The sequence below is a fragment of the Pseudophryne corroboree genome, chromosome 6 (genome assembly GCF_028390025.1).
Source record: "Pseudophryne corroboree isolate aPseCor3 chromosome 6, aPseCor3.hap2, whole genome shotgun sequence".
Taxonomy (NCBI): domain Eukaryota; kingdom Metazoa; phylum Chordata; class Amphibia; order Anura; family Myobatrachidae; genus Pseudophryne; species Pseudophryne corroboree.
In genome coordinates this window covers 51,495,052-51,517,236 of record NC_086449.1, presented here as the reverse complement: position 1 = coordinate 51,517,236, position 22,185 = coordinate 51,495,052, and the positions used below count along the sequence as shown (strand labels likewise).

The 22,185-nt window shown below is 45.3% G+C and overlaps 1 protein-coding gene across 2 annotated transcripts in view; it reads left to right on the top strand.

Annotated features, from left to right (window-relative positions):
• The window catches only part of LOC134936082 (oocyte zinc finger protein XlCOF7.1-like), an 84,604-nt gene that overhangs the window by 23,119 nt on the left and 39,300 nt on the right, over positions 1-22,185 (top strand). The window contains exon 2 of one of the 2 annotated variants that reach the window (XM_063930989.1): positions 595-3,491. The exons of the other annotated variant lie outside the window; for it this stretch is intronic. Coding sequence (XP_063787059.1) covers positions 770-2,323 — 1,554 coding nt within the window. The 5' untranslated portion in view covers positions 595-769 and the 3' untranslated portion in view covers positions 2,324-3,491. Of the gene's footprint in view, positions 1-594; positions 3,492-22,185 lie in introns of those variants that run through there. 2 annotated transcript variants of the gene reach the window in all.

Sequence of the window (22,185 nt, the reverse complement as noted above, 5' to 3'; positions counted from 1 at the left end):
TCATTAAATTTGGGGTACATAAAAATGGGTATAAGTATATATTTGGGTGATTTTAGGGAACTTTAAAAAAAAAAGTGGAAACCTAATAAAATAATTAAAAACTTCTAAGTGCCTCATTAGTCATTCAGAGGGATGTACCAGGGATTCAGAACCAAATGGCAACATTTTTAATAGGGATTTTTCATTACTTACCACCAACTCAAAGATGGTGAAGAGAAATGCACGATAAACCGTATGGATACTTATCAATAATAACTTATCGCCACTAACACGATACCAAATGATTGTATTTGCTGTAAGTTATCAATATACTGCAGCTAATTGGATACTGCCTAACTGTCATTTCATTCCAATTTGATAACATCATTTTATTGTAATTTTATTTGTTTTGTATATATATATATATATATGTTGTATCTGTGGCAGGAGGAAAGGGGTCTCTGTACTGCACACCTGACTGGAAATGGGAGCCCAGCAATTAGGCAACATACATAAAGATACCTCATGTTCCTTATACAATATAACACTACATCTGATTACAATGGTGATCCTCAGAGTATTAAATAAAAGGTTTTTTTTTCTGTTTTTTTACAGGTAACTTAAGGAGCTGGAGTCCCACTAAGAATAGAAGACAGGGCTGCAGAAAGAGACGGGAAAGGCTCCTTGTTCCCTAATCTAGCCAACTAAAGATATAATTTCTTCTTAAGCTTCTGAATGGTTCAAGGAAACGATTTTCATTTTATCTATACAAGTTTTTATCCATTACATAATGAGTCTCACAGGAGAGAGACCACATCTGTGTTCTGAGTGTGACAGAAGCTTTACACATAAATCAAAACTTATCATACATCAGAGGAGTCACACAGGAGAGAAACCTTTTGAATGTTCTGAATGTAGCAAGTGTTTTTCCCAGAAGTCATATCTTCTCATACATCAGAGGAGTCACACAGGAGAGAGACCACATCTGTGCTCTGAGTGTAACAGAAGCTTTACACATAAATCAAAACTTATCATACATCAGAGGAGTCACACAGGAGAGAAACCATTTGAATGTTCTGAATGCAGCAAGTGTTTTTCCCGGAAGTCACTTCTTCTTATACATCAGAGGAGTCACACAGAAGAGAAACCATTTATTTGTTCTGAATGCAGCAAGTGTTTCTTCCAGAAGTCACATCTTGTTATACATCAGAGGAGTCACACAGGAGAGAAACCACATCTGTGCTCTGAGTGTAACAGAAGCTTTACATATAAATCAAAACTTATCATACATCAGAGGAGTCACACAGGAGAGAAACCACATCTGTGCTCTGAGTGTGACAGTAGCTTTACATGTAAATCATATCTTCTCACACATCAGAGGAGTCACACAGGAGAGAAACCTTTTGAATGTTCTGAATGCAGCAAGTGTTTTTCCCAGAAGGCACATCTTGTTACACATCAGTGGATTCACACAGGAGAGAAACCTTTTGAATGTTCTGAATGCAGCAAGTGTTTTTCCCATAAGTCGGAGCTTGTTACACATCAGAGGAGTCACACAGGAGAGAAACCATTTAAATGTTCTGAATGCAGCAAGTGTTTTTCCCAGAAGGCATATCTTGTTATACATCAGTGGATTCACACAGGAGAGAAACCTTTTGAATGTTCTGAATGCAGCAAGTGTTTTTCCCATAAGTCAGAGCTTGTTACACATCAGAGGAGTCACACAGGAGAGAAACCATTTAAATGTTCTGAATGCAGCAAGTGTTTTTCCCAGAAGTCATATCTTGTTATACATCAGAGGATTCACACAGGAGAGAAACCATTTACATGTTCTAAATGCAGCAAGTGTTTTTCCCGGAAGTCAATTCTTATTGAACATCGGAGGAGTCACACGGGAGAGAAACCATTTATATGTTCTGAGTGCAGCAAATGTTTTTCCCATAAGGCATCTCTTGTTATACATCAGGGGAGTCACACAGGAGAGAAACCATTTATATGTTCTGAGTGCAGCAAATGTTTTTCCCATAAGGCATCTCTTGTTATACATCAGGGGAGTCACACAGGAGAGAAACCTTTTGAATGTTCTGAATGTAGCAAGTGTTTTTCCCGGAAGTCATATCTTGCTCTACATCAGAGGAGTCACACAGGAGAGAAACCATTTACATGTTCTGAATGCAGCAAGTGTTTTTCCCGGAAGTCATATCTTGTTATACACCAGTGGCGTCACACAGGAGAGAAACCATTTACATGTTCTGAATGTAGCAAGTGTTTTACTAAAAAGAAAACACTCAGTAATCACATGCAGAGTCACTCTGAGGGCCTGAATGCAGCTTGTGTATCATAAGTAATGTAACTTATCACAACTGTATGAATTCAATGGAACCAATATTTATTTTCTGAATGTGACAAGTGTTTTATATAAATGACTCTTGATAAAGACAGGAGAGGTCAGACAAAAAAAAAAAAAAAGGGGCAGACTAGATGGGCCAAGTGGTTCTTATCTGCCGACAAATTCTATGTTTCTATAAGTGGACCTGGAGGTACTTTTTCTCTTGGGAAGGTCTCTGTGTAAGGAACTAGAGCTGCAGTATAACAATAGCCAATGACCGTGGGACTGCCATTACTGAGCTCTGTAATATACAGCTGTTCTGCTCATGCAGGTGCTGGGACTAGTAGAGAGTTCCAACAGCTCCTCCCTGTACTGGGATTCCTTCTCTGACCAGCAGGGCTATGAGTACTGGGTATTTCTACAGGAACAATGTATGCTGCTTTGTTTCACCATATGGGTTATTGTACAGGGTGTTATTTTTAACCACTTTTTAGATGCCATTTTGTCCATGTTTAACTCCATTTTGTATATGTATGACCTCATTGCTTTAAATACTGTACATTTTATTAGGATTAGTGCTTTGCAGACATATAGGCAGCAGTTAGAAATATAGTCTCACGTTAAGTTACAAGTTTTCTTTCACCTTTGACATAGTGTGAAAGACATAGTGAGTGGGAAGTGTATACAGCTTTTAGGATGGCTGATTATAATAAATATATGTTCCTGTTATCAGTATCTCAGATGGAAACTGTCTAGTAAGATGTTTGGGGTATTGTGTACATAAGTAGGGGAAAGGGAACAGTTGTCTAGAATAACATATATTATGTTATCCTGAATGACTACTGCACCCAGCGTTACAGACCCTGAATGTAATATCTGGTAAGACAATGTTAGCGTATCCTTGCAGGGTTATAAAGCCTAGAGACTTACACATAGCAAGTAGTTCTGATGGAAGCTAGGTCTGGCTGCAGCGGACCTAGACTTCTACAAACCCCCTCCAGCTTGTAACTTGCGACAAAGTTATAAGGCGTTACCCTAGAGAATGACTGAACTACATTATTTAAACTACTTAATCGATGACCATCATCTGGGACAGATCTTATAACATCTGGGATAAGAGCTGAGTGTTCTAATTTGTTCTTGTTATTATTGTAACTTTGATAAATGATTATCCTTTTTACTATGTCCTGTGAGAGTCTCCATATTTAACATATTGTATTGCAGAACCTGGTCGCTTAAGATTTTCAACCGACAACTGTTATATTTACTAAGTATCAGTTTTTCAAAGCCACTGATTCTCGCTGTCTATGATCGCTGGATGATAAAGGGCAGTAATAATACATGTAAATTCAGGCTTGTTTTGCTTGTATTTCTATTGCCCTTTATATCCAGCACACAAATGGAGTGAAAATCTGTGGCTTTCAAATTAACTGTGTAGTAACTACAGTATACCCGCTACAGGTCTTTCCTCTGGTCTCTTATATCTCCGTATTCTTTCTCTAAAACCTTTTATTTCTCTGATGTCCTAGTGGATGCTGGGTACTCCGTAAGTACCATGGGGAATAGACGGGCTCCGCAGGAGACTGGGCACTCTTAATGAAAGATTAGGTACTATATCTGGTGTGCACTGGCTCCTTCCTCTATGCCCCTCCTCCAGACTACAGTTTGAATCTGTGCCCGGCCAGAGCTGGATGCACCCTAGGGGCTCTCCTGAGCTTCCTAGAAAAGAAAGTATTTGTTAGGTTTTTTATTTTCAGTGAGATCTGCTGGCAACAGACTCTGCTACGTGGGACTGAGGGGAGAGAAGCGAACCTACCTGCTTGCAGCTAGCTTGGGCTTCTTAGGCTACTGGACACCATTAGCTCCAGAGGGATCGAATACAGGCCCCGACCTCGGTCGTCCGGTACCGGAGCCGCGCCGCCGTCCCCCTTGCAGAGCCAGAAGACTGAAGAGAAAGTTGAAAATCGGCGGCTGAAGACTTCTGTCTTCATTAAGGTAGCGCACAGCACTGCAGCTGTGCGCCATTGCTCCCTTAACACACCACACACTCCAGTCACTGTTGGGTGCAGGGCGCTGGGGGGGGAGGGTGCTTCCCTGGGCAGCAATTAGATTACCTTTTTGGCACAAATAACACATAATACAATGTATAACACTGTATATGTGTATAAACCCCCGCCATTAACATTATAAAAAGCGGGAGAGAAGCCCGCCGCTGAGGGGGGCGGAGCTATCTTCCTCAGCACACCAGCGCCATTTTCTCTTCACAGCTCCGCTGGAAGGACGCTCCCCAGGCTCTCCCCTGCAGTAAAGAAATCTACCAAACAAATGGATGATCGGGCGCTTTCAGGTGCTGTGTCTCTAATGCTGCTGCTATAACAACTTGGAGGTAGTCACACCCCAACCATACATCAAAGAAAACCAAGGAAATAAATAGCAGCGCTAATGGAAATGTTATATAAAGATTCTAATATTCAATTTAATAAAACATAAATTTAGGCCTCAATAAAACATTGGATCCACGATCCATATATAACATTTTAAAACATGACAAATAGTAAAATTAGCATGTATGGGTCAATAAATTGTGGCTGCCTGTCACATTAATATCCGTTCCTATTATTAAATCTGGATTATATAGCAGATGGAGACAGACTAACAATGTAGTCACACCAGTACACATTACCCAAAGGCCGCTAGAGGTGTAGTCCCTTAAGAGTGTCTCTGATATTTTGACTCAAAAACCAGCCAGGTTTGGGATCCTCATTTAGTGCGGTGTCCTCTTCATAGAGATGGGGTAAATGGTGTTCCTGGTTTTTAGATGCTTGTCCCGTTTTTTTCTGCAGATGGCAAAGTCCAGTTTGGTCCGGATATGTTTATGGCAGCAACAAATATCACGATTGATGACCCAGGTAGCCTCCTTCTGACGCGTTTCGCTGCGAGCAATGCAGCTTTATCAAAGGTGACTTAGGTAGGCAACTGGCAGGATATTTATACCTTAGGTAATTAGTAAACTCTAAGCAGCTGTTTCACTCAATCCTTCAATTTATCCAATTTCTCATAAAAACAATCAAATTAATCCTTCTATAAATTAGATTATATTCCTAGGACAGACTCAGACATCTAGATTCTATTTTTAAGAAGAATTGAATCCAAAAACAGATATATTTATTATGATCAGACCCCTACCTATTGTAGTACTTCCGGGTCACGGGGGCATCAGTTTTCATAACAAGTATCTATTCTATCCTTATCTTTCCTTATAGCATGGACATAGGGGTTTCTTTTCCCTCTGGTAACGACACAGCCTCACTTTCATCAGCCTAACACCCATATAGAAAATTAAGCTAAGATCCGAAGTCAAATACTCCGATCCCGTATTTCCGCCCTGTGGAGCGCATTTGCGTTCCACCATTCTGTGTGGCGGAACATGTCACTAAAACAACATCCGTCTAGCGGATCATGTGTCCCTCATTTCCCTGGTGACTATGGGAATTGTAGTTTAGTGTAAAGTGACTAGGAAGACGGGGTAATCTTTCCCGTTGGTATGACAACCCGCGATCGGCTCCTTCAGTTTCTTAAAACAATAATGTGTAAGCCTATTGTTGGAACAATTAGGAGGAGATATATTTTCTTATTGCAGATACACCTTATTTCAAAAAAATAATTTTGATAATGTTTATAAAGGTCAGTCCCTATCCAACTCATTTCTCAGCTTCTATACTTATGTTGCTGTATCTACAGTTGTTCTTCACCCATTGTTATTTATGTATCTTATTTTATTATCCATAGAGAAAAGCCAGAACGGATGGAAAGAACACAAGAACATGAGGAACGTGAACTCGCACACTCTCCTCCTCAAAGACACATCTATCAATACAGACACTTCCATAAAGTCTATACACCACAAAGAAACAGAATTACTTTGATATACTTCTAATTTAAATATCTCATTCCTTGTTCTTTTTATCCTTATTTTTATTTGTGTTATTATACGTATAATTTATCCTCATATTTCTCTTCTCCAATAAGAGTACTAATATTTATATTTTTACATATGGAGACAGAGAGGGAGGAGGAAAGGAAAAAAAAAAAAGGGGAGGATGGGAAGGAGGGAGAAAAAAGAAAGGGAAAGGAACAGAAGAGAAAGGAAAGGAATACAGGGAAGAAGAGAGAAGGAAGTCGACTACATCCCAATATATGGGATACAATGTATCCACAGAGAACTTTTCTTGTAGTAGATGGGATTTACTATATATAATTTATGCGTCCCAGTCTTATCACCATCACAGATGTTTTTTGGAAAAAAGCCACTGATTCTCGCTGTCTATGATCGCTGGATGATAAAGGGCAGTAATAATACATGTAAATTCAGGCTTGTTTTGCTTGTATTTCTATTGCCCTTTATATCCAGCACACAAATGGAGTGAAAATCTCTGGCTTTCAAAATAACTGGGTAGTAACTACAGTATACCCGCTACAGGTCTTTCCTCTGGTCTCTATACCTCCGTGTTCTTTCTCTAATACCTTTTATTTCTCTGACGTCCTAGTGGATGCTGGGTACTCCGTAAGTACCATGGGGAATAGACGGGCTCCGCAGGAGTCTGGGCACTCTAAAAGAAAGATTAGGTACTATCTGGTGTGCATTGGCTCCTCCCTCTATGCCCCTCCTCCAGACCACAGTTAGAATCTGTGCCCGGCCAGAGCTGGATGCACCCTAGGGGCTCTCCTGAGCTTCCTAGAAAAGAAAGTATTTGTTAGGTTTTTTATTTTCAGTGAGATCTGCTGGCAACAGACTCTGCTACGTGGGACTGAGGGGAGAGAAGCGAACCTACCTGCTTGCAGCTAGCTTGGGCTTCTTAGGCTACTGGACACCATTAGCTCAGAGGGATCGAACACAGGCCCCGACCTCGGTCGTACGGTACCGGAGCCGTGCCGCCGTCCCCCTTGCAGAGCCAGAAGACTGAAGAGAAAGTTGAAAATCGGCGGCTGAAGACTTCTGTCTTCATTAAGGTAGCGCACAGCACTGCAGCTGTGCGCCATTGCTCCCTTAGCACACCACACACTCCGGTCACTGTTGGGTGCAGGGCGCAGGGGGGGGGGGGGTGCTTCCCTGGGCAGCAATTAGATTACCTTTTTGGCACAAATAACACATAATACAATGTATAACACTGTATATGTGTATAAACCCCCGCCATTAACATTATAAAAAGCGGGAGAGAAGCCCGCTGCTGAGGGGGGCGGGGCTATCTTCCTCAGCACACCAGCGCCATTTTCTCTTTACAGCTCCGCTGGAAGGACGCTCCCCAGGCTCTCCCCTGCAGTATACAGTACAACAAGGGTAAAAAAGAGAGGAGGGGCACATAAATTTAGGCGCAATATTGTGTATATAAGCAGCTATTGGGAAAAATCACTCAGTAATAGTGTTAATCCCTGTATTATATAGCGCTGTGGTGTGTGCTGGCATACTCTCTCTCTCTGTCTCCCCAAAGGACTTTGTGGGGTCCTGTCCTCAGTCAGAGCATTCCCTGTGTGTGTGCGGTGTGTCGGTACGGATGTGTCGACATGTTTGATGAGAAGGGTTACGTGGAGGCGGAGCAGGAGCCGATAAGTGTGATGTCGCCCCCTACGGGGCCGACATCGGAGTGGATGGATATGTGGAAGGTATTAACCAACAGTGTCAACTCCATACATAAAAGGTTGGATGATGTAACAGCCTTGGGACAGCCGGCATCTCAGCCCGCGCCTGCCCAGGCGTCTCAGAGGCCATCAGGGGCTCAAAAACGCCCGCTACCTCAGATGGCAGACACAGATGTCGACACGGAGTCTGACTCCAGTGTAGACGAGGATGAGACAAATGTACAGTCCACAAGGGCCATCCGTTGCATGATTACGGCAATGAAAAATGTTTTGAACATTTCTGACATTAACCCCGTTACCATTAAAAAGTGTATTATGTTTAGGGAGAAAAAGCAGCCATTGACTTTTCCCCCATCTGATGAGTTAAATGAATTGTGTGAAGAAGCGTGGTGTTCCCCTGATAAGAAACTGGTAATTTTATAAGAAGTTACTGATGGCGTACCCTTTCCCGCCAACGGATAGGGTACGTTGGGAAACATCCCCTAGGTGGCACTGCCGTGTCAGGATACGGCCGCCTTAAAGGAGCCTGCAGGTAGAAAGCAGGAGGCTATCCTGAAGTCTGTATATACACACTCAGGTACTATACTGAGACCTGCAATTGCTTCAGCATGGATGTGTAGTGCTGCAGCAGCTTGGTCCGATACCCTGTCAGAGACAACATTGATACACTCGACAGGGACACTATTTTGCTAACCATAGAGCATATAAAGGACGTAGTTTTATATATGAGAGATGCACAGAGGGATATTTGCCGACTGGCATCGAGAATTAATGCAATGTCCATTTCTGCGAGGAGAGTATTATGGACTCGGCAGTGGACAGGCGATGCTGATTCTAAAAGGCACATGGAGGTTTTGCCTTATAAGGGTGAGGAATTGTTTGGGGACGGTCTCTCGGAACTGGTATCCAAAGCAACAGCTGGAAAATCGACTTTTCTACCTCACGTTCCCTCACAGCCAAAGAAAGCACCGTATTATCAAGTACAGTCCTTTCGGCCTCAGAAAGGCAAGCGTCAGAGGCGCATCCTTTCTGCCAAGAGGCAGGGGTAGAGGAAAGAAGCTGCATCAGACAGCCAGTTCCCAGGAACAAAAGTCCTCCCCTGCTTCCACTAAGTCCACCGCATGACGCTGGGGCTCCACAGGTGGAGCCAGGTGCGGTGGGGGCCCGTCTCCGGAACTTCAGCGACCAGTGGGTTCGCTCACAGGTGGATCCCTGGGCCCTACAAGTGGTATCTCAGGGATACAAGCTGGAGTTCGAGGTGACTCCCCCTCGCCGTTACCTCAAATCAGCCTTGCCAACTGCTCCCAGGGAAAGGGAGGTAGTACTGGCGGCTATTCACAAGCTGTACCTTCAGCACGTGATAATTAAGGTTTCCCTCCTTCAACAGGGACGGGGTTACTATTACACAATGTTTGTGGTACCGAAACCGGACGGTTCGGTAAGACCCATTCTAAATTTAAAATTCTTGAACACTTATCTGATTAAGTTCAAGTTCAAAATGGAATCGCTCAGGGCGGTTATCGCAAGCCTGGAAGAGGGGCATTTTATGGTATCACTGGACATCAAGGATGCCTACCTGCATGTCCCCATTTACCCACCTCACCAGGAGTACCTCAGGTTTTGTGGTACAGGATTGTCATTACCAATTCCAGACGTTGCCGTTTGGTCTGTCAACGGCACGGAGGGTATTTACCAAGGTAATGGCCGAAATGATGATACTCCTTCGGAAGAAGGGAGTTATAATTATCCTGTACTTGGACGATCTCCTTATAAAGGCGAGGTCCACGGAACAGTTGTTAGCCAGCGTAGCACTATCTCGGGAAGTGCTGCAACAGCACGGCTGGATTCTGAATATTCCAAAGTCACAGCTGATTCCTGCGACGCGTCTGCTGTTCTTAGGCATGATTCTGGATACAGAACAGAAGAAGGTTTTTCTCCCTGTGGAGAAGGCCCAGGAATTGTCATCTCTGGTCTGGGATCTCCTGAAACCAAAGCAGGTGTCGGTGCATCATTGCATGCGGGTCCTGGGAAAGATGGTGGCTTCATACGAAGCAATTCCCTTCGGCAGGTTCCATGCAAGGATCTTTCAGTGGGATCTGTTGGACAAATGGTCCGGATCGCATCTTCAGATGCATCGGTTGCTCACCCTGTCCCCGAGGGCCAGGGTCTCTCTACTGTGGTGGCTGCAGAGTGCCCATCTTCTCGAGGGCCGCAGATTCGGCATACAAGACTGGGTCCTGGGGACCACGGATGCAAGCCTCCGAGGTTGGGGGGCAGTCACTCAGGGAAGAAACTTCCAAGGACAGTGGTCAAGTCAGGAGACTTCCCTACACATAAATATTCTGGAACTAAGGGCCATTTACAACGCCCTGAGTAAAGCAGAACCCCTGCTTCAAAACCAACCGGTGCTGATTCAGTCAGACAACATCACGGCAGTCGCCCATGTAAACCGACAGGGCAGCACAAGAAGCAGGATGGCAATGGCAGAAGCCACAAGGATTCTTCGATGGGCGGAAAATCACGTGCTAGCACTAGCAGCAGTGTTCATTCCGGGAGTGGACAACTGGGAAGCAGACTTCCTCAGCAGGCACGACCTCCACCCGGGAGAGTGGGGACTTCATCCAGAAGTCTTCACACTGATTGTAAATCGTTGGGAACGGCCAGAGGTGGACATGATGGCGTCCCGCCTCAACAAAAACCTAAAAAGATATTGCGCCAGGTCAAGGGACCCTCAGGCGATAGCTATGGACGCACTAGTGACACCGTGGGTGTACCAGTCGGTTTATGTGTTCCCTCCTCTTCCTCTCATACCCAAGGTACTGAGGATAGTACAAAAGAGAGGAGTAAGAACAATACTCATCGTTCCGGATTAGCCAAGAAGAACTTGGTACCCAGAACTACAAGAAATTATCTCCGAGGACCCATGGCCTCTGCCTCTCAAGACTTACCGTGGCTGCGTTTGACGGCATGGTGGTTGAACGCCGGATCCTAACGGAAAAGGGCATTCCGGATGAAGTAATTCCTACGCTGATAAAAGTTAGGAAGGATGTGACAGCAAAACATTATCATCGCATATGGCGAAAATATGTTGCTTGGTGTGAGGCCAGGAAGGCCCCTACGGAGGAATTTCTGCTGGGTCGATTTCTACACTTCTTCCAGTCAGGAGTGACTATGGGCCTAAAATTGGGATCCATAAAAGTCCAGATTTCGGCCCTGTCTATTTTCTTTCAAAAAGAACTGGCTTCACTGCCTGAAGTTAGACATTTGTTAAGGGAGTGCTGCATATTCAGCCCCCTTTTGTGCCTCCAGTGGCACCTTGGGATCTTAACGTTGTTTTGGATTTCCTAAAATCACATTGGTTTGAGCCACTTAAAACCGTGGAGTTGAAGTATCTCACCTGGGAGGTGGTCATGCTGTTGGCCTTGGCTTCGGCTAGGCGTGTGTCAGAATTGGCTGCTTTGTCATGTAAAAGCCCATATCTGATTTTCCATATGGACAGGGGGGAATTGACGACTCGTCCCCAATTTCTCCCAAAGGTGGTATCAGCGTTTCATTTGAACCAACCTATTGTGGTGCCTGCGGCTACTAGGGACTTGGAGGATTCCAAGTTGCTGGATGTAGTCCGGGCCCTGAAAATCTATGTTTCCAGGACGGCTAGAGTCAGAAAGACTGACTCGCTGTTTATCCTGCATGCACCCAACAAGCTGGGTGTTTCTGCTTGAAAGCAGACTATTGCTCGCTGGATCTGTAGCACTATTCAGCTTGCACATTCTGCGGCTGGACTGCAGCATCCTAAATCAGTAAAAGCCCATTCCACAAGGAAGGTGGGCTCTTCTTGGGCGGCTGCCCGAGGGGTCTCGGCTTTACAACTTTGCCGAGCTGCTACTTGGTCGGGTTCAAACACTTTTGCAAAATTCTACAAGTTTGATACCCTGGCTGAGGAGGACCTTGAGTTTGTACATTCGGTGCTGCAGAGTCATCCGCACTCTCCCGCCCGTTTGGGAGCTTTGGTATAATCCCCATGGTCCTTACGGAGTACCCAGCATCCACTATGACGTCAGAGAAAATAAGAATTTACTCACCGGTAATTCTATTTTTCGTAGTCCGTAGTGGATGCTGGGAGCCCGTCCCAAGTGCGGACTCTCTGCAATACATGTATATAGTTATTGCTTAACAAAAGGATTATTGTTATGAGCCATCTGTTACATGAGGCTCAGTTGTTATTCATACTGTTAACTGGGTATAGTTATCACAAGTTGTACGGTGTGATTGGTGTGGCTGGTATGAGTCTTACCCTGGATTCCAAATCCTTTCCTAGTAATGTCAGCTCTTCCGGGCACAGTTTCCTTAACTGAGGTCTGGAGGAGGGGCATAGAGGGAGGAGCCAGTGCACACCAGATATAGTACCTAATCTTTCTTTAAGAGTGCCCAGTCTCCTGCGGAGCCAGTCTATTCCCCATGGTCCTTACGGAGTACCCAGCATCCACTACGGACTGCGAGAAATAGAATTACCGGTGAGTAAATTCTTATTATTACTACTATTACTGTTTAGTAAAATGGTGCAAGTAAAACACTGGTCATCTGTATCCCATAGCAACCAAATGATAACACTTGTTTGTTTGCTGGCACTAGACAGCTAATAGCTGATATCTGGTTGCTATGGGTTACGGCGCATGCTTGTTTTTCACATCATGTAATAAGTCCCAAGTTGTGCACATTGTGTACCAGGCTAATAGTAAAGTTCCTTCACAATAAATGAAACTAGTATGACAGTAATAATATACATGATACCTTAACATAGGGGGTCATTCAGACCTGAACGCAGCTGTACATCTGTACGCAGCGGCTGCATTTGGGTGGTCTGCGCACAAGTACTGGCCGCAGTGCACGTGTGACCATTCTCGTGGCTGCATCCAGGAAGGATGTGGCCACAAGATGATTGACAGCAGCGACCACTGTGGGGTGGGGACGCAGCATTGGGGGGCATGATGTCGCATGCAGCTGCTCCAATTTAAAAAATGGTGGCTGACCACCTGACAGCGCAGACAGGCTGCGCTGCTGGGGGTCAGTCTTAGTTTCATGCATCTGCAATCTAATTGGGGACGCGTCAGGAGGCAGACCATCACACATACCGGGCAACCCTGTCCTGTGCTGGGTGGACCCCAGCATGTGAGGAGATGGACGCAGATCTGGCTGCATATATCTCTGAATCAGGTCCATAGTACTCAGTGATGTAACTCAGACAGATCTGTCCTGTACGTAGACTGAAGGACCATGTACAAATAATGGGCCGGATGTAATGGTCTGCGAGACGGACGGAGCTCTGAGACTGGTTTTGCCTTGTAAACATTTGCTGCTGTGAAATAATGTATGAGTGGGGCCGGAGTCTCGGAGCTCTGGCCGTCTCCAAACCATTACATCCGGCCCCATATCTGTAATAACCATACATGTTACTAGCAGTTGTCCCCATAACGGGTGTACTACGATATACCGGCGCTTAGGATACCGGCTCCCAGCATATCTGCGCCAAGATCCTGACCGCCGGTATGCAGAGCGCCGGGATCCTGACAGCTGGGATATCGAGGGCCTCCCCCCATAACACATTGAATAAAACGATTTCATAAATACTAATACTTTTGTACATTCCTCTTCTACATTTTAGAAGATAGACCAAGGAGAGATACTTAGGTGATCATGTAACAATGACTATCTGGCAAACAATATTAAATCCTCAAAGATCATTTATCATTATTACTACTCAGCAAATAGATTATTTATATCATTTTATAGCTGTGGATGAAATATAAACACAGGGTCTTCCTGCCAATCAGGGATTGCTCTGTAGAAGGAACGATACTTAGTATTCCCTGCTTTGCTGCTGTCTTTCCTTGTCTCCTGTCCTCACGAGGAATAACTTGGAGTAAAACAATCCCCCTGCCGCACAGCTTAGCCAGTGTCGATGGTTATTCAGTAAGGATTGTAGTAACGATCCTCTGTGCAGTTTCCTGATGGGGAACCGGCACATGTGTAATACCTATTCTGTTCATGTGCAGTACAGGTCCTGCGATCCACTTCCACCTCGTGCTGAAGCTGCTGCCACAAGTCATGGCCGAGACGATGAAATGCCAAGGCCGATGCCCAATGTCATAGTAGAGAGCATGTAAAATCCAAAAAACAAAAGTTCAGTAAAATGACCCAAAAATCAAAATTGAAAGCGTCTGATGAGAAGCGTAAACTTGCCGATATGCCATTTATGACACGTAGTGGCAAGGAACGGCTGAGGCCCTGGCCTATGTTCATGGTGGTTCAGATTCACATGAGGATGGAAGCACTCATTCTCTCGCTAGAAAAATGAAAAGACTTAAGCCGGCAAAAGCACAGCAAAGAACTGTGCGTTCTTCTAAATCACAAATCCCCAAGGAGAGTCCAATTGTGTCGGTTGCGATGCCTGACCTTCCCAACACTGGACGGGAAGAGCTTGCGCCTTCCACCTTTTGCACACGCCCCCTGCAAGTGCTGGAAGGAGCACCCGCAGTCCAGTTCCTGATAGTCAGATTGAAGATGTCAGTGTTGAAGTACACCAGGATGAGGATATGGGTGTTGCTGGCACTGGGGAGGAAATTGACAAGGAGGATTCTGATGGTGAAGTGGTTTGTTTAAGTCAGGCACCCGGGGAGACACCTGTTGTCCGTGGGACGAATATGGACATTGACATGCCTGGTCAAAATACAAAAATAATCACCTCTTCGGTGTGGAATTATTTCAACCCAAATGCGGACAACAGGTGTCAAGCCGTGTGTTGCCTTTGTCAAGCTGTAATAAGTAGGGGTAAGGACGTTAACCACCTCGGAACATCCTCCCTTATACGTCACCTGCAACGCATTCATCATAAGTCAGTGACAAGTTCAAAAACTTGGAGGTCCACTGACCACTAAATCTCTTCCTCTTGTAACCAAGCTCCTGCAAACCACACCACCAACTCCCTCAGTGTCAATTTCTACCTAACACAGGAAAGCCAATAGTCCTGCAGACCATGTCACTGGCAAGTCTGATGAGTCCTCTCCTGCCTGGGATTCCTCCGAGGCATCCTTGAGTGTAACGCAGTAGGCTGCTGGCACTGCTGTTGTTGCTGCTGGGAGTCGATCGTTATCCCAGAGGGGAAGTCGGAAGACCACTTGTACTACTTCCAGTAAGCAATTGACTGTCCAACAGTCCTTTGTGAGGAAGATGAAATATCACAGCAGTCATCCTGCTGCAAAGCGGATAACTCAGGTCTTGTCAGCCTGGGTGGTGAGAAACGTGTGTCCGGTATCCACCGTTAATTCACAGGCAACTAGAGACTTGATTGAGGTACTGTGTCCCTGGTACCAAATACCATCTAGGTTCCATTTCTCTAGGCAGGCGATGCCGAAAATGTACACAGACGTCAGAAAAAGAGTCACCAGTGTCCTAAAAAATGCAGTTGTACCCAATGTCCACTTAACCACGGAAAAGGCTAAGAATTCCGAGCCCACCCGCTGGCGGTGATGCAGAGCAGTCTGGAGCGAGTGCTGACATCTGGTCCGGACTGAAGGACCTGCCAACGATTACTGACATGTCGTCTACTGTCACTGCATATGATTCTGTCACCATTGAAAGAATGGTGGAGGATTATATGAGTGACCGCATCCAAGTAGGCAAGTCAGACAGTCCGTACATATACTGGCAGGAAAAAGAGGCAATTTGGAGGCCCTTGCACAAACTGGCTTTATTCTACCTAAGTTGCCCTCCCTCCAGTGTGTACTCCGAAAGAGAGTTTAGTGCAGCCACTCACCTTGTCAGCAATCGGCGTACAAGGTTACTTCCAGAAAATGTGGAGAAGATGATGTTCATCAAAATGAATTATAATCAATTCCTCCGTGGAGACATTCACCAGCATTTGCCTCCAGAAAGTACACAAGGATCTGAGATGGTGGATTCCAGTGGGGATGAAGAAATAATCTGTGAGGAGGGGGATGTACACAGTGAAAGGGGTGAGGAATCGGAGGATGATGATGTGGACATCTTGCCTCTGTAGAGCCAGTTTGTGCAAGGAGAGATTGATTGCTTCTTTTTTGGTGGGGGCCCAAAACAACCAATCATTTCAGTCACAGTTGTGTGGCAGACCCTGTCGCTGAAATGATGGGTTGGTTAAAGTGTGCATGTCCTGTTTATACAACATAAGGGTGGGTGGGATGGCCCAAGGACAATTCCATCTTGCACCTCCTTTTTTCTTTAATTTTTATTTGCAACATGTGCTGTTTGGGGACTATTTTTTGAAGTGCCATCCTGCCTGACACTGCAGTGCCACTCCTAGATGGGCCAGGTGTTTGTGTCGGCCACTTGGGTCGCTTAGCTTAGTCATCCAGCGACCTCGGTGCAAATTTTAGGACTAAAAATAATATTGTGAGGTGTTCAGAATAGACTGAAAATGAGTGTAAATTATGGTTATTGAGGTTAATAATACTATGGGATCAAAATGGCCCCCAAATTCTATGATTTAAGCTGTTTTTGAGGGTTTTTTGAAAAAAAAACACCCGAATCCGACAAACTTTCAGGGAGCTTTTGGCAAAACGCGTCCGAATCCAAATCACGGCCGCGGAACCGAATCCAAAGCACAAAACCCAAAAAATTTCCGGTGCACATCTCTAATTTCTATATAACATTAGTAGCAATATATTTTGGGAAGTTTTGCAAGTATTGAAACTAACATTGCTGTCTGCAATATGGGGTTTCTTGTTTGAAATATATATTCACTGTGATATTTATTTTCTTCTCACTCAGCACAATATTAATGATGAATACAATATGCAATAAAAAAATTCAAATGCAATTCAACCTTGTGTGAATTCATCCCTAAAGTATGATTTTGGTGTATTAAATGTTATTTTATTGTGAATCTTGGATTGTCTGCATCTTGTAGGCACTACCTATATTTATCGAATGTGCTGTTTTCCATACCATTACAACATTAACAGACTCATTACTGACACCAGATACTTTAATTAAAGAAATGTGTTTAACTACAGAAAGATTACTAACGATTCTTACCTTTAACAGCAGCAGCACACTATGGATGAGTGCACACCAGTACAGATAAGAGGACCCTGCTGTGTGTGATCATGTGCTGCTGTCTCTCTCTCCTGTCAGGGGGTTCTCACAAGGGAGGATAATGAGAGTTGTCAGCAGTGACTCCTCAGCAGCTACAGCAAATCACTATTTTTGCAAACAAACTCCTTAGTGTCACCCCCTGGCATAATCTGAATAATCTGGAAGTTTTGACCTACAAGGCAGGGCAGCAGGAGATTTATGACTGAAGTGGGAGCCTGAAGTAGGTGAGTGCAAAATTGAGTGGTGGAATCTTGAGGTTCCACTTACAGTAAAAGTCCCAGTCACAGGTGAGCAGAGTGCAATCTGTAACAGGTGTAGGTAGCCAGCAGCAATTTCCTGACAAGATAACGGCCTTATATTGTGGGTTATTTGATCAGTTATTAAATCAGGGAATCAGTAGAGACTGAAAGTCCCATATTATGTATGTTTCTTATCACACCATTCTCTTCCCAGAGCTGTCATCTGACCAATTCTCCCCCTACTCAGAAAGCAATGGGTCTGTGGTCACTCAGAATAGATGCTACAACTGAGACTGTATCAGGATGATAGGTCAACACTCAATAGGTCAACAGGCCTCTGATGGGTTCAAAGGGTCGACATGACAATAGTTAGTTTTTTTTCAACTTTTTCTTAATTTACAATCAATGTCACAAAGGATTACCTGTAGTAAGCCGGAAGCATGGCGGTTGAAGCGTTTCTACTAATGGTGGTCACATATGGTTAAACAATGAAAATAACCCCTTAAAAAAAAAGTGTCAAGCATTTATGTGTCCACCTTTTTACCTGTCAACCTTATATACTGTCTACCTTTAACCTGTTGACATTTTGAACATGTTGACCTTATACCTATTGACTGTCCGCTTAATTACTGTAGATCTTTTAATCCACACTCACTGACACGCTGGAGATGGGTTTGTTTCTCCGGCAGGGTCCACAGGTTATCCACAGGATAACATTGGGATATGATGTCGCGACAGAGGATTGGTACCAAAGATCACAAGCTTTCAGGCCTCCCAGGATGCAACGGGCTCATCCATATATCCCCACCCACTAGCTCAGTCAAATCAGTTTTTTGTTTGGTACGGCAGGAGTCGGCCCATGGTCCCAGGGCTGCTGTGTTTGGCAGCCCTAAGCTTTTTTTATTATATTTTTATAGTCTTACTACATTGTTTTGAGTGATCTTTGCTAACAGCGTCTTACACGCATATTGGAAAGAGTCGCTCCAACAACTCCGCCGGGTCGCAACAACTCTTACCCATGTGCACAGTGCTGTCTCGGCGGGCGTCTGTGTCGGATATACTAGCAGGTCCAAGCAGACGTTACCAGGCTGTGGCCAGAGCACGGGGAGAAGGTAAGGCATCGGTTCCGCTTAGAAGGTGTCACGATCCGGGTATCTGGACGCCATTACTTACCCTTCAGATGCCTCCTAAGGCGGGCTCAGCGTTCCAGGACCGGATTCCGCTGTTCCTGAGTTTCCACATGCAGAGTGGTCTTTTCATCAGCCGCGGCCTCCGCTGTGCCCGCGTGGTTAAATGTGCATCTATCAGCCTGGCGTCTCCTGTCTCCGGTGGCCGGCGCCGCCATTACTGTTTCCCAGACCACATGGATTACAAACCAAACTTCCCTCCAAGTGTCTGCATGGGCGCAGCCATCTTGGATTCTGTCATCTGATAATTTCCACCAATCTGCTGTCTGTGTTGTTGATTTGCATAATTGCCTAGCCAACCCCTTCCTTGCTGCAGGTATAAGTAAGCTGTACCTGAGCAAGGAAGACGTCAGTGCTTTGGTTGTCAAACCTAGTTCCTGTTTGTCTCTCTTCTATGATTGTCTTCCAGGTTCCAGCTCCTGTCTCAAGACTTCCACCATAGAGACCCGCACCAGCATTCCACCTGCGGTGTAGCCTGACTCTCCAATCCATTGTGGATTCATCTGTTTCCAGCTACAACACTACCTGCTTCCAGCCTCAGCTTCCAGCAGAGTACAGCTTCCCTTAAAGGGCCGGTGTCCTTTCTACACTTTACCACTCTCCACCGGAATCATTATTTCTCCGCTCTCAAGTTCTACATTTCAGTTCACATTTCATCGCTCCCAAAGTTCATTTATTATTTAACTGGTTCCAGCCAGTATCCACTCCGTGCAAACAACAGTCTGGTTCCAGCCAGTATCCACAGCAGCTGTTTTACCTTCAGCAACCCAGCTCTTCCTGGAACACCAGCTGGTACAATCCTGGGTTATCTCCATTGCTACAGCCGGGCCTGGTAAGGACTTTCCATCTAGAAGATCATAAGAACTATCTCACACTACCAGTGCCCTGTGGCTCCTGCCATGCTGTAGTACTCAGGAACTGTATTTATTCTTTGCTGACTTTTACGTTTTCTTTTATTGCTGCTGTGATGCGGAGTTGTCATAATAAACATCATTGACTTTTATCTAAGTTGTCGTGGTCACGCCTTCGGGCAGTTATTATTCATGTTACTTACATGTCCAGGGGTCTGATACAACCTCCCAGGTTCCGGTACATCTCAGCCCCTACAACTGAGGCTGCCTCCCGTCAGCTCAGGCCCTCAGTTGTGACAGTAAGCACTGACCTAATGAATCCAGCCGGAGACCAGGATCAAGCGGCCAGGCCGATGCAAGAACTGGCAGCCCGACTAGAACATCAGGAGGCTGCACAGGGCCACATCATCCGCTGTCTCCAGGATCTCTCTACTCGGCTGGATGGGATTCAGACAACTCTCCGTGGATCAGGCGCGTCTGGTGCATCAACCACAGTGACTCCAGCTATAATCCCACCCACCTTACCCATTTCTGCTCCACGTCTTCATCTTCCAACGCCAGCAAAATTTGACGGATCTCCAAGATTCTGCAGGGGATTTCTCAACCAGTGTGAGATTCAGTTTGAGCTACAACCTGGCAATTTTCCCAGTGACCGTACAAAAATTGCCTACATTATTTCTCTTCTCAGTGGCTCAGCCCTTGATTGGGCATCACCGTTATGGGAGAGGTCCGACACCCTGCTATCTTCTTACACTGCATTTGTGTCAACATTCAGGCGCATCTTCGACGAGCCAGGCCGGGTAACTTCAGCTTCGTCTGAGATTCTCCGTTTACGCCAGGAATCACGTACTGTAGGACAATATCTTATACAGTTCCAGATCCTGGCATCCGAACTGGCATGGAACGACGAGGCCCTGTATGCTGCATTCTGGCATGGTTTATCCGAGCGTATTAAAGATGAGTTAGCTACCAGAGACTTACCCTCCAAGTTAGATGAGCTAATCTCACTTTGTACGAAAGTTGACTTACGTTTCAGAGAGAGAGCAACTGAGCGTGGAAGATCATCTGCTCCAAAATCTTCTACTCCTCCTCCTCGCCAACTGTCACCAACTACAGATGAACCCATGCAAATTGGCCGTTCCCGTTTAACTCCTGCTGAGCGCCGAAGACGTCTCTCCGAGTTTCTCTGTCTGTATTGTGCAGCTCCGTCTCACACCATTAATGCCTGTCCCAAACGTCCGGGAAACTCCAAATCCTAGCTCGCCAAGGAGAGGGCCGGCTAGGAGTAATGATCTCCTCTCCATCTCCTCAAGATTGTAACCTCCCAGTCTCGCTTCAAGTTGCTCAACGTTATCAGAACGTCATTGCCCTCCTGGATTCCGGAGCAGCTGGGAACTTTATTACTGAAGCCTATGTTAAACGGTGGTCCCTACCCACCGAGAGACTTCCTTCGTCCTTTTCCTTAACTGCTGTGGATGGCAGTAACATTTTTGATACAGTTATTTCTCTAAGGACTCTACCAGTTCGTCTGAGAGTGGGAGTTCTTCATTCCGAACTTATTTCATTTTTAGTGATTCCAAGAGCCACACATCCTGTGGTCCTGGGCCTTCCATGGCTCCGTCTTCACAATCCTACAATTGATTGGACGACTACGCAAATCCTGGCATGGGGTTCCTCCTGTACTAAGACATGTTTGTTTAAAGTGTTGCCTGTCTGTTCTTCCTCCCCCAGGTCGTCTGATGTTCCACCTCCTCCATATCAAGATTTCACGGATGTGTTCAGTAAAGCTTCTGCTGATATCCTTCCTCCTCATAGAGAATGGGACTGCCCGATTGATCTCGTTCCAGGGAAGGTTCCACCTCGAGGCCGAACTTATCCGTTGTCTCTCCCCGAGACACATTCTATGGAGGAATACATTAAAGAGAACCTAGCAAAGGGGTTCATTCGACCTTCTTCTTCTCCAGCCGGCGCAGGCTTCTTTTTTGTAAAGAAGAAAGATGGTGGTCTGCGGCCGTGCATCGACTACAGAGGTTTGAACGACATTACCATCAAGAACCGCTATCCTTTACCCCTGATTACTGAGCTCTTTGACAGAGTTAGCGGAGCTACCATCTTTACAAAGCTGGACCTAAGAGGTGCATACAATCTCATCCGGATCCGTGAGGGTGACGAGTGGAAGACCGCATTTAACACCCGTGACGGACATTATGAGTACCTCGTCATGCCCTTCGGATTGAGCAATGCTCCAGCTGTCTTCCAGCATTTCGTCAATGAGATCTTCAGAGACATTCTATACCGTCATGTCGTGGTCTATCTAGATGATATCCTCATTTTTGCCAACGATTTAGAGGAACATCGTTTCTGGGTAAAGGAGGTTCTGTCCCGTCTCCGTGTCAATCATCTCTACTGCAAATTAGAGAAATGCGTCTTTGAAGTCAAGTCCATTCCGTTTCTAGGGTACATTGTGTCCGGTTCCGGACTAGAGATGGATCCTGAGAAACTACAAGCAATCCAGAATTGGCCGGTACCCTTAACCCTCAAAGGGGTCCAGAGGTTCTTAGGGTTCGCCAATTATTACCGAAAGTTTATACGAGACTTTTCCACCATTGTGGCGCCTATTACTGCTTTCACCAAGAAGGGTGCTAACCCGTCCAAGTGGTCTGAAGAAGCCATGCAAGCTTTTCATCTTTTAAAACAGAGGTTCATCTCTGCACCTGTCCTGAAACAGCCTGACATCGACTCTCCTTTCATCTTAGAGGTGGATGCCTCCTCCGTTGGAGTAGGAGCGGTGTTATCTCAGAGGGCTAAAGATGGTCATTTACATCCTTGCAGTT